The sequence below is a fragment of the Manacus candei genome, unplaced genomic scaffold (assembly GCF_025592945.1).
Source record: "Manacus candei isolate 608988 ecotype Guabito, Panama unplaced genomic scaffold, ASM2559294v1 h1tg000069l, whole genome shotgun sequence".
Lineage (NCBI taxonomy): Eukaryota > Metazoa > Chordata > Aves > Passeriformes > Pipridae > Manacus > Manacus candei.
The window spans coordinates 1645132-1657363 of NW_026138117.1; the positions used below are offsets into that span (position 1 = coordinate 1645132).

Sequence of the window (12232 nt, forward strand, 5' to 3'; positions counted from 1 at the left end):
CTTATATTTTCAGTCTGCCAGGGAAGCAAAGACTAAAATATTTCCCATCCTGGTGTGCTAGTTCTTGCTCAGCCACGCACTAGTCAGAATAGACACAATATGATACGCATGACAATATTTCCAGTCTCCTCAACTTAAAGCTTTTAACGTGTAGGCATTTGGGAAAATTTTTCAAAGGGAACTACTTTTGGTTTTGAAGGCTCATATTTTAAAGTTTCTAGGAGTAACTTTAGGAAATTTTGTATTTCTGTATTTTTATATAAATTTTCAGGCACTTCAGAAATTTTGTACAGTATTTTACTTCAAGTGCCTACTATATCTTGATCCAAGAGAGGTCTGTGGTAAGTAACAAGCTAACCAGTTAGGTCACGGTTGCATTTGTTACTTTGAAAATGAACGCTGGAGAATCAAATCCACTGTTTTATTACAATGCTTCTTACATAAGAACAACTAAATGTTGTGTACCTTTGCCTAAATGCCAGCAAATGGTCTCAGTTCTGTTAGCATTTCATTGACATTCAGTCTGTGGCTTCATGTTGGCCAAACCCAATAATGGTCCCATCTGCCAAGTCTTGCTCCTACATTCCTAATTCCTTAGCAGCAAGAGAACAGGAGTCTAAGTATTGTGAGAAGCTTGACTTTTGTTTAATTTGAATTTCAAGCTACTGATATACATCCCCAACAAAGTTATGCTGAAGGATGATTATTTGCCTCAGAGCAGTTTCTCCCTCAGGTAATCAGTCAGCATTTGCCTCCAAATTCCTGTCACTGCCTGCTATTAGCAAGTCCCTGCTTTATTTCCCAGAATCCTTCTTCCTTCACAAGTAGTGGCATCACTTTACTGTTTCCAGCCTCTACTCTTTCCCTGATAACAGAAGATGCAAAGGCGGCAGAGTTACAGAATGCCTTCTTTGCATTGGTTTTCACTGACAAAATCAGCCCTCAAGAATCTCTGGCCCCGGAGATCAGGAGTGTTGGAAGGATAAAGGACCAGGGCAAAGGAGTGTTGGAAGGAAGACTTACCCTTGCTCAAGGAGGATTGAGTTAGAGAACACTTAGGCAATCTTGACATCCACAAATCCATGGGCCCTGAGGGGACGCATCCACAAGTGCTGAGGGAGCTGGCACATCAGCTCACAATCATCTTTGAAAGGTCATGGCAATCAGGAGAGGTGCCTGAGGACTGGAAGAAAGGAAATGTCACACTGGTCTTCAAAATGGACAAGAAGGAGGACCCATGGAACTACTGGCCAGTCAGACTCACCTCAATCCCTGGAAAGGTGATAGAGCATCTCATTCTGGAGGTCATCTCTATCCACATGGATGACAAATGGGAGATCAGGAGTAGTCACCATGGATTCACTAAAGGTAAGTCATGCTTGACCAACCTGATTGCCTTCTATGATGAAACAACTACCTGGATGGATGAGGGGAGGGCAGTGGTTGTTGTCTACCTCGACTTCAACAAGGCTTTCAGCACTGTCTCTTGCATCATCCTCATAGGCAAACTCAGGAATTGTGTCCTGTGTCCAGAATGAGTGGACAGTGAAGTTGACTGAGAACTGGCAGATCCCAGAGGGCATCCCATGGCATGGTTGGAGGCCTGTCATTAGTGGTGTCCCCCAAGGTTCAATGTTGGGCTCAGTATTGTTTAATTTATTCATCAGTGACTTGGACGAAGGGGCAGATGCTTCCTCTGCAAGTTTGCTGACAATACAAAACTGGGAGAAGGGGCCAATACCTCAGAGTACTGTGCAGTCCTTCAGAAGGACCTCAACAGATTGGAGAGATGGGCAGAGAACTGTCTGAAATTCAACAAAGGCAAGTGCAGGGTCCTGCACCTGAGGAAGAATAACCCCTGGCACCTGTACAGGCTGACCTGCTGGAAAGCAGATCCGTGGAGAAAGACCTGGGGGTCCTGCTGGACAACAAAGCTATCCGTGAGCCAGCAGTGTGTCCTTGGAGCCAAGGCCAATGGTATCCTGGGGTACACCAGGAAGAGAATTGCCAGCAGGTTGAGTGAGGGGATCCTGCCCCTCTACTCAACGCTCTGAGGCTGGATTGAGACAACTGAGAGGGAACATCATCAACAGATATATGTATCTGTAGGGAGGGTGCCAAGAGGATGGAGCCGGGCTCTTCTTCGATTTGCCAAGCAATAGGACAAGAGGAAATGGGCAGAAACTGATGCACAGGAGTTCCACCTGAATATGAGGAAGAATTTCTTTACTGTGTGGGTGGTCGAGCACTGGAACAGATCACCCAGAGAGGCAGTGAATTCTCTCTCCCTGGAGATATTCAAGAACCATCTGGACACAGAATCACAGATTCACAGAATTGGAAGGGTTGGAAGAGACCTCTAGTGATCATCTAGTCCAACCACCCTGCCAAGGCAGGGTCACCTAGAGAAGGTTACACAGGAACATGTCAAGGTGGGTTTTGAATGTCTCCAGAGAGAGAGAAAGAGAATCCTGTGTCATGTGCTCTAGGATGACCCTGCTTGAGCAGGGAGGTTGGACCAGATGCCCCACTGTGGTCCCTTCCAACCTTACCCATTCTGTGATTCTGTCATTTTGTTTGCCTCCGAGCTACTCCTCGTTAATGACCTTACTCCTCTGACCTACTTGAAAGCTTCCTTCTTTGAGAAATCAACAGTCAACAGTACAGTTTGCAGATGGCCCCTCACTTACTTAAGCAACCCAAAACATCTTTTTTGTGTGTTTTTCTGTTTGTTTGTTTGTTTAATCTCTTATAGCATTCCAGCTACGAGTAGGTTCTGGTCTCCGTTATTACCGGCGCGGCTCCGCCCGCCCCTGCCCCGTTCCCCTCCCCTCCCCGCTGCGGGACAGGATGTCCCGCCTCCCGCTGCTCTCCCGATTGGTAGAGCGCTCCGCGGGCGTACCAGGAGCCGAGCTTAGCCCGTCTCCAGTAGCGAAGGAGGGACCGGCGAGCGGCTCCGCCGGCGGAGGGGTGGGGGGCGGGCGGGCGAGGGAAGGAGGGGCGAGGATTACCCGGGGCCGAGCGGGCGGCGGTGTAGCGACGCGAGGAGCCGTCGCCATCGCCATCGCCGCAGCTGCCCGGTGAGTGTGAGAGCCCCGACAGCTCGGTCGGGCTCGGCGGGGAGCGGGGAGGAGAGGGCGGCAGTGCCCCCGCCCCGCGGAGCGGTGGTGGGCGGGCGGGCGGCGCGGGGAGAGCGGCCTCCGCTCCGCATCCCAGGAGGGGAGGGAAGGGGAGGAGCGGCCCCCGCGCCGTGTGCGGCGACCCCTGCCCGGGCGGGGCTTTCCCCGCTCCTCCCGCTCGAGTTCCCGGCGACCCCCGCCCCGCCGCCCCCTCCCCGGGCTGGCCGAGGTGGGGGAAAGCAGCGGCTGGCCCCGTCAGGGGCGGTGATAGCGGGACGTGAACGCAGCGGGTGGTTTGGGATGGGATGCTCCCGGGAGAGGGGCAGCCCCCGGGCCTGGGCTGCCAGCGGGGAGGAGGGGGTGCGGGTGACCCTGATAATCGCTTTATGTTGGCCTGCGGCTTGCGTAATCTGCGATCAATTATTTATTTCATGCACCACTTACGGGGCTGAGGGGCAGCGTTAAGGCCTCTGGTGTGGCTCAGTGCAGCAGAAGGGAGGCTTTCTTCCCACGGGTGTGATAGGGAAGGGAAGTGAAGGCGTTTTTCTGGGTTCAGATAGTGTTCTTAATGCGTGTTCCTCTCCCCGTGCAAATTCAGGGGATGTAAGCGAGGGAGGTCCTTCTTCATGATACATTTTTAAAGATCAAGTGGAAGCCATCCTAGTCTGGACAAAAATAACCTTGTGTGGTTTACTTCATGTGCTAGATTGTGTTGTTTTTTTTTTTCCCCTCATTCTGTGGCCGGTTGGGCTGCTCAGCCAGCCTGGAGAGAAGGCTGAAGAAGGAAACATGTCTTCTGATTCTTTTTGTCTGTCTGCTCAAGCAAGATTTGACTCCAAATGGTTGAAGACAGACTTGCAGGTAAGAAGTTTGATGGTCGTATTGCATCGTGACCTTTCAGGTGCAGATCAAGGATGCTTTTAGTCTGAAAAGCTGACGAATAGAAGATTGCTCTTGAGTTAGTGTATGGGGTTTTCTGACTACACAGATTTAAAGCTGGTTTTGAAGAAACATTTTGAAGAACTTATTTTGAGCTGCAAATAGATCATTGTCAGTTCAGTCCCTTCTGCTTTGAAACAAGCTGGGCTACATATGTATGTTATCTTTGCACAGTGTCAAAACCCTTAGTTAAGTATGTGGCATTTCTGATAGAACTATAAATTCTTCATTTAGGCTGTTGCTAAATGTCTTGCCTGCATAGCAGCTTTAATGCACGGGAGAACTGAAGCGAAAGGTGATGGAAATTGTTTTCAAGAATTCAAATTAGCTTTAACTGTAGCTCTGTTTATATGATCGGTAGAGGCATCCTTTTGAATTTGCTCCTTTTTGAAGGGAATTAATTTTGTGTCAAAGATACGTGGCTGAAATGGAAGTGGTCTTTGAAATGTACCAGTGTTTGGTGAAAGTTTTCTTTTGTCTTAGAAGATGATCTGTTGATTGTATCATACAACTTGCATAAGGGAGTTTTCCAAAATCAGGTTTGACAAGTGGAAAATACAGAGAAATAGAGTGCTTTGGGTCAGTTATATTTGTTTTAGATGAAATGAGTAACTAGATTAAGTCCTTGTCTCCTCATCTTCCTTTCCCCAGATGTTGCATATAGATCCCTTACCTTGAATAACTGTGCAAGTTCCTGCTCAAAACTCTGAAATTCTTGTTGGGATGTGCCAGTCAGTGTTATTCCTTTGTTACAGTTAATAATAGTGCTACTGAAAATTTCTCAAAAATTCTGTCGTTGTGACTTTATCCCAGATATGTACTGATAGTCTGAATGGTTGAGTTGAGCTGTTCATGTGGTTAGACAAGGATTTTTCCCCATGCAGTTGTGATTTGAAAGCAGTCTTTCTCCAGTATTTTACATCAAAGAAGCTAAATTGGAATCAGAAGTGACAGATATAGCCTAAGAGGTTACATTATTTACTAGGTCTTGTATGTAAATGTTATAAAATGACAGGGCTTGCTCTTGATTTGGCTAGATTGGTTCTATTTTCATCTTCTGTTCTTACAAAAGTAAAAGTTTTGATCTAAAGTCAGATGTTTTGTCTGATGTGGTAAATAAGCACAGTAAAAGATGTTTTGGAGATAAGCTTATTAAGAAATATGGAAATATTTTTTTGTTTCCAAGAGGGTAGCTTCTAGATAACAAATATATTGCTTCAGTGATTGTTGAATACAGGAAAATTTTAGTTGAAAAAGTGACAACCTTTGTTTGTAACAGCTGCTGACTATGTGTTGCCTGTTTTTCTTCTGTATTATATGGGGTGAAAAATCTGACTATTCATGTGATTTGTCAGATTTTTCCTCTTATTCATAGTATCTTTTTTCTGCATCCCTTTGTCATGTAAACTTTTTCAATTGTCATTCAAACTTCTAACAGTTATTTTTAGTTGTGTGTATAAATGCAATGAAATATTTGTTTTTAATGAGTTAATGTGTTCTAATAATGCATTTTAATAATAAAAGTCTTAATTTGTAACACAGTTCTATGAATAAATGCTCTTACTTATAAGAGTTCTTTATGAGTAATTACAAGTTAGACTCTAATTGTCAGGGTACTCCCTTTGTTTTCTTCTAATCAAGCTGTAATCAAAATAATGAGATTAATGAAATAACAGTAATTGTTTGTAATCTGCTGGACACAAACATCACTTTTCTGGAATCTGAAGAATACCCAGGCTGCCTGGGTATAATATCATTTTCTTACTAGATTAACTGTTTTTTGGTATTACACAGGTCCTTATCACAGAACTCTTACTTGGATGTATGTATTTGGTATTTTGAAAAATCTGCATGTGAGCCTTGAATTGCATCTTTTTAATGTATTAAATGGCAGATGTCTTCTGTCAAGGGGTTTTTGGCTCTGGAGAATTTTTCTATTACTTGATTGGCTATTTTAGCTACTGGTTGACTAGCATGACCTAGCTGCATGTGAATTTTTTTAATAGGTATAAATCCTGTCTCTTAATTCTTTGAGTTCAATGTGTACTGAATATGCAGATCTCCTACCATTCATGTTTTTGCCATCTCAACCATAGAAGGGCCTTACTGGTGTTCAAGAGACTGTCAGCAGGAGTTGAAAAGATGAACACAGTACTATGAGGGGTTTGAAGAAGACACACTAAATGACTACAAATTATTGTTTAGAATGGGACCCTGAAACTCTTCAGTTTGCAGCTTTTTTAACTTTTCACTGTAAATCATTCCAAGAATGAGTAGGTGAAAGTTCTTGGAGAAACAGAATTATACATACAAAGTCTTTAAAACTAACCTTTGCTGTAGCAAGATTTGGGGTGTATATCTAGAATTGGAAGTAAAATGTTTCACTTGGTGTCCTGGTGGTCTACAAAGTCTGACTTACCTTTTTCTTTGTCACTGCTGCTGGACAGTTTGCTCTTTCGACTTCACTGGCAGTTATTGTGGATTAAGCCAGTGAAATGTCTCTGAAAATCATTGTATTCCTTTTTGTTTCAGTTGAAGATGCTGTTGCATTAACAGTGTAATGCACTATATTCTAGTACTGCGTGCATTAATAAGTCTATAATATAGTGGTATTAATATAATAAGGAAAGAATGATACGTGGATTGTAGCATGGATTGTGTTTAATCACCTGTGTGCGTCACTGTTGCAGCTGCCGTCCGGGCCAAATTTAAATGTTCTTACTCAGTTTTGGGATGTTACTGCTAAGAAACAAAGGCAGTGTGATGTAGCATGTTATTACTGTTCTTAAGAGAATGTTAAAGGTGCAAGCCCTTTTGTAGTAGCAGTGAGCCCCTGGCCTGCAGGATTTACTGAAGTGGTGCAAAATGTTAATAGAAGTGTATCTTGACAATACGCTTTTTGCTTATATTAATTTATCTGAAACTAAATAATACTATTTTAGGAAGCCAAAATACTCTACAAAGACCCAGACCCACCCTATCCCATGACTATTCTGTGTCCTTTTATTAAGTTTGTGATTTTTGACCTGTGATTGTATGATTCACAGTTACTAGTATAATTTTGAAATGCTTAGAAACAATTGTTTTACTAGAAATTCTAAATTTCCTGGTGGAGCAAAATAAGATGTCCTGTGTTGTCTGAAAAAAACACAAACTGTTACAGCAGCTGAAAAATTAAATCAGCTGAATATAAGATAACATCAGTAGTACAATATGTAATCCGGCCTCCAATGATGTATATCAATATATGTGTGTATAACATCACTCTTAATAAAATAATCCTGTGAAGTCATAAAACAGGTGGATTTTACTACAGGTCACTTTATCATGTGTCATGTTTAACGTCACTAGGAAAGTCAGCATATAATTTCAATTTCTGATTTATTTATTTAGATTTGAATTAATACATTTAAAAACACCTACCTAATTATGACTATTTCTAGTAGAAACCATCACATTTATAGCAAAATCTGTGTGAAATAGGAGATTTTGTTTTAATGACTGTTTCTAAGGAAGACATCCTTTTATTTTAAAGAGGGGAGGTTAAAGTTGTTTATTTAAACCTAGATACTCAGTTTGTAGAATCAAACTGTGCTTAAAATAATTCTGATTAAATAGATGTACTGTACTAATTTAGAATCTTATGCAGAGACCTTTAATTAGTGATGGATGAATGACTGAAAACTAGAATTGCTGTGAGCTAAGGGGATGCATGTGTGTGTTCAAATGGTGTTTAATTAGGCTGCTTATTCTGGATCCTGTGGAGAACTATTGTGCTTACTAGCAGGAGTTAGAGGGAAAACCTTTCATTTTCCTGTAGTGTGGAGAAAAACTTTAGGCAACAGTGAAGGTGCAAGAGCTGTCTACAAGTGGAACATGATGCATTTTCATCAGTTTTCATTGAGTTCATTGTTGGCAGACTATTTCTATCATCATCTTTTGCCATGATGAAAGTGAGCTTTTTAAGATGAAAAATCCACCTTTAAGAGTTGCGTTGGTTTGAAATCTTCTTACTTTCCCTTCAAAATTACATTCAGCATTTTGATTTTTATGAAAATCCTACTCTTTGAACTGGAAGACCAGCAGACTTACTATGGGGACTTTTCTAGTTTAATGCTCAAATCCATTGAAGAAATGTGGGGCTGCTGAACTTTTCTGTCTTTGCTGTCAGAGCTTTGGAGCAGTATGTTTAGATCTAATGATGGTTCACTGTGCTTGGCATAGGTGTGATAAGCAGCTGTGGTTTCAGGACATGCTTCATTCAGCAGGGAAGGAAGGAAGCTAGGACACAATACTGACAAAGACAACAATGAAAAAGGAAGCATGAGTTGAATGGATTCAAAAAAGCAAAAATGAAAGAGAGACTTGGGAAAGGACGTACTGTTCTGTGATTTTCTTTGCTATTACTGGGCTGTTTTTAATTTTATTATATTTCTAAAGAGAAATGTTTTTTAATGGACTCTTTAAAATACCATGTCGATGCCGGTGTCTTATTGTCTAGAGTTGATGGGAATGGACAGGAATTTCACTGCCAACCCTGTTGGAGAATGGCAGCAGCATATGCCAGCAGCCAAACTAGATACCCCTTGGACTTAATCAAATGTTGTACTAGACAGAATAAATTACTGTTTAACTGCAGAGATGAGATTAACAAAAGATTAGAGTGGGGGCTGCCCAGTTTACAGTAGAAATTCACTTTAAAGTCTACTTAGGGCCTTACCTTTTTGGTTTGGGATAACTAGGGCTGAGCCTTAGGTCTGTGGGGGAAGTATGGATTTGGTGAGATACATGGCTTTCAAGTGCAGAGATCGAGATGTGTTCTGGGAATGAGAAAGTGCAACAAATGGTGGAAGAGGCTTGGGGTTTGTGAAAGTGAGGTGCATAGGAGATGGGAATTGAGAGGAGGTTAACAGATGCCATGGGAAGGATGAGGGAGATTTTGAGCATGGGGAATGAGTAGGAGGATTAGGAACATGGGCTAAAGTTGCAAGGCAGTGGATAGTAGTAGTGGAGCATGGAACCGCTCTTGTCCAGCGTGTAGGTGGTAGGGCAAGCAGGGACTTAAGAGAGAGATTTACATAAAGTACATCTCTGGTACTGTTGCCAGTTGCAAAAGTTCGGTGAAACTTAATGACTTTTAATTTGTTAGCTTACTGAGTTTGTCAAGTTCATCCCTTTAAACATTCACAAATAAAGTTACTAAGGTATTAGAGTGAAAGATGTCCACATAAATCAAGCAATCTAGTGAGTGTTAGACTTTACAAAACAGAGATTGCTGCTCTTGTGCTTGCAACTCAAGTACGTCAGAAACAGTGAAGACACCAGATGCGTTTTTTGTCTCTTCCACTTCACTGTGGATTACCTTGTGAACTTTAAATAAAAAATTTAGTGGAAGAAGTGCCATATTTTTTTTTTTTTTGCAAAATAGAAGGCAGAGAGATACTTTCTAAATTTGTTCTGAACAAATTTCTAGTTCTCTCTGACTGCTTGGATGTGCTGATAGACTCCTTACAAATTACTGAATGCAAGAGGTATCGGTGAGAGCAAAAAAAAAAGTAATATATACTTGTTCTGGCTAAGATAGTAATAAAATACTGTAGAAAGAAAAAATACTGTAGAAAGAAAGAAAAGTAGGATTATGTAGTCAAAGCTGATATTCGAGTTTTCTACCATACATTTGACTTACTGTTATCTTCAACTGCTAGTTTCATAGGATCCAAATGGTTGAGGTTGGAAGGGACTTTGGTAGGTCAGCTGGCCTAACTCCCCTGCTCAAGCAGAGCCCATTGCCCAGGACCAGGTCCTAATGTCTTTTGACTATCTCCAGGATATTAAAACAACCTCCCTGGGCCCTCTGTGCCAGTGCTTGGTCACCCTCACAATGTGAAAGTGTTTCCTGGTGGTCAGAAGGAACCTCCTGTGTTTCAGCGTATGCCCACTCCCATGGTCCTTGTCACTGGGTGCTACTGGGTGAAGCCTAGCTCCCTCTTGTTTACACTTTCCCTTCAGATGTTTATATATATTGATGAGTTTTTTTCCCATAAGACTTCTCAAGCCTAAAGTCTCAGCTGTCTCTGCCTTTTCTCATGAGAAAGACGTTCCATGCCCTTAATCATCTTTGTGGCCTTTTGTTGCACTCCCTTCTGTATGTCCATGTTTTCTCACACTAAGGAGCCCAGCACTGGATCCAGCACTCCAGATGTGGCCTCACCAGTGCTGAGTAGAGGGGAAGGATCACCTCCCCAAATCTGCTGGTAATACTCTTCCTAATGCAGCCCATGATACCCATTAACCTTCTTTGTGGCAAGGGCACATTGGTAGCTCATGTTCAACTCAGTCCCCACCACGACCCTTGGGTTCTAGTCTGCAAAACCATTTTCCACCTGAGTTACCTCCAGCCTGTACTGGTGCCTGGGGCAGTTTCTCCCCAGGTGTGGGACTTCACACTTGTTGTTCAGCTTGATGAGGTTCTTCTCAGCCCATTTCTCCAGCTTGTTGAGGTCCCTCTGGATGCCAGCATGAGCCTCTGGCCTCCCCATTTCTGTAGGTTAAATTTCTCTCAAGAGAGTGGTGAATCTTATGACTGTGTATTTTTGAGATGATGAAAATAAAATTGCTTAAATAATTTATCACTTTAGAACTCAGTCTTTTCTTTCATTTTTGACTATCATGTATAGCATATAGCATCTATTTGCTGAATGTTGAGTAGATTATTAAGTTGTCCTTAGTTATGACAGATGAATTGGTTGTAAGAACTGTTTCTTAGTGATCCTTTCAGTTGGTTCCCTTGATTATTGCTGCAAAATAACTCCAGTGTTCCTTTACTTTCAAGCATGTCTCCTTTTTCCCTTCCCCCAACACACATACTGCTGACAAAATGTTAACTACAACCTGAGTAAAGGCAAAATTGTTTATCTGAAGGCTGCTTATGGGATAAGCTTCCACATGAAGTATTTGGAGAAGGAGGTGGAACTCTCTGTGACCTGTAGTCTTGGTGGTTCCTCTATCTTTATACAACATACCAAGAAAATTACTTTGATAAGAATTTGAACACCAAACCCAATGCAGAAGAAATTTTGTTTACTTTCCAAGTTTTTAGTTGTGTGAAAGAGTTGAGTGAACTTTTTACTGTGTAAAAGGATTAGAGGTTAAAGTGGAGAAAACAGTTCTTGATTCTACTTTGCAGGAATGCTTTCAAAAGTAGTAAATTTTCTGAAATAAAACAGTACTTGAATTCAAAACCTGTAGGCCTTTAGATTATAAACTGTGAGAATAGTTTCCATACCAAGGTGATCTGAATGTAAAAGAAAATGCGTGAAAAGACAATTTATTAGAGAAAGAACTTTAGTTTTTGAAAACTGTAGCTTATTACGCAACCCATCTGGAGGGTTGCCTCACTTGCTGTTTTTCAAGCTTGTATTTTAGCATAGGTTAGCATTTAACAGGCAAAAGTTTGTTTTTTTTTTTAATCTATCACATGTGAGCCAAAATTAATGAAACAGTTGTGTTTTGCTATTTTCACAAGAAAAAAATTATGATAAATGAATTCCTTGGGTGCCCCTCTAAAGACCACATCTGAAGAAGGAAAACCCATATATTGTTGAAATATTTCTAGACTGAGAACAATGCAAGAAAATCACTTAATGGTGAATGATTTTTTCATTGTTGAAACGAACTATAAGATTATTTAAATTTTTTTTTTTTTAAATTAAGCTAAATGTGAAGCTTTTAGCAAAACACAAATCTTTGCAAAAGGTCTTTATGCTGTCAAGCCCTGAAGAACAGGGACTGTACCTTTCCGTAAAGCATGGTCACTATAATTCTAGTGCTACACAGTTGATTAATCACACAGAAGTTGAATAATGTCTAGCTCACACTGCATCATTTTTTTTCCCTCTTAAATCTCTGAGATCAGGGCATAGTAAGTGACAGATATGTACAATGTCAGCCTACATTTTATGCTGAAAGAAAAACTAGTAAATTATCAATGTCTGTTTGAGTGAATTTCTGAAGTATGCAATATGAAGTCAAGAAACTACTATGGTCATTTAATGTGTTGCAAAGCATGCAACTTGACTTTAATTCTTCATGTTAACTGAGATAAACTGGATTAGCAAATGTCTTTCCTGCTGGTGATTGTGTCTCTTAAAACTTTTAATCTTTATAATCGATAC

The 12232-nt window shown here is 41.3% G+C and overlaps 1 protein-coding gene across 3 annotated transcripts in view; it reads left to right on the forward strand.

Annotated features, from left to right (window-relative positions):
* The first annotated feature begins 2955 nt into the window (after nt 1-2955).
* Nucleotides 2956-12232, forward strand: part of HERC2 (HECT and RLD domain containing E3 ubiquitin protein ligase 2) — a 108907-nt gene continuing 99630 nt past the window's right edge. For 2 of the 3 annotated variants that reach the window (XM_051806894.1, XM_051806896.1), the window contains exons 1-2: nt 2956-3080; nt 3878-3980. In XM_051806894.1, the coding sequence (XP_051662854.1) occupies nt 3909-3980 (72 nt within the window). In that variant the 5' untranslated portion in view covers nt 2956-3080; nt 3878-3908. The remainder of the gene's footprint in view (nt 3081-3877; nt 3981-12232) is intronic. The other variant, XM_051806895.1, reaches the window with a different exon arrangement.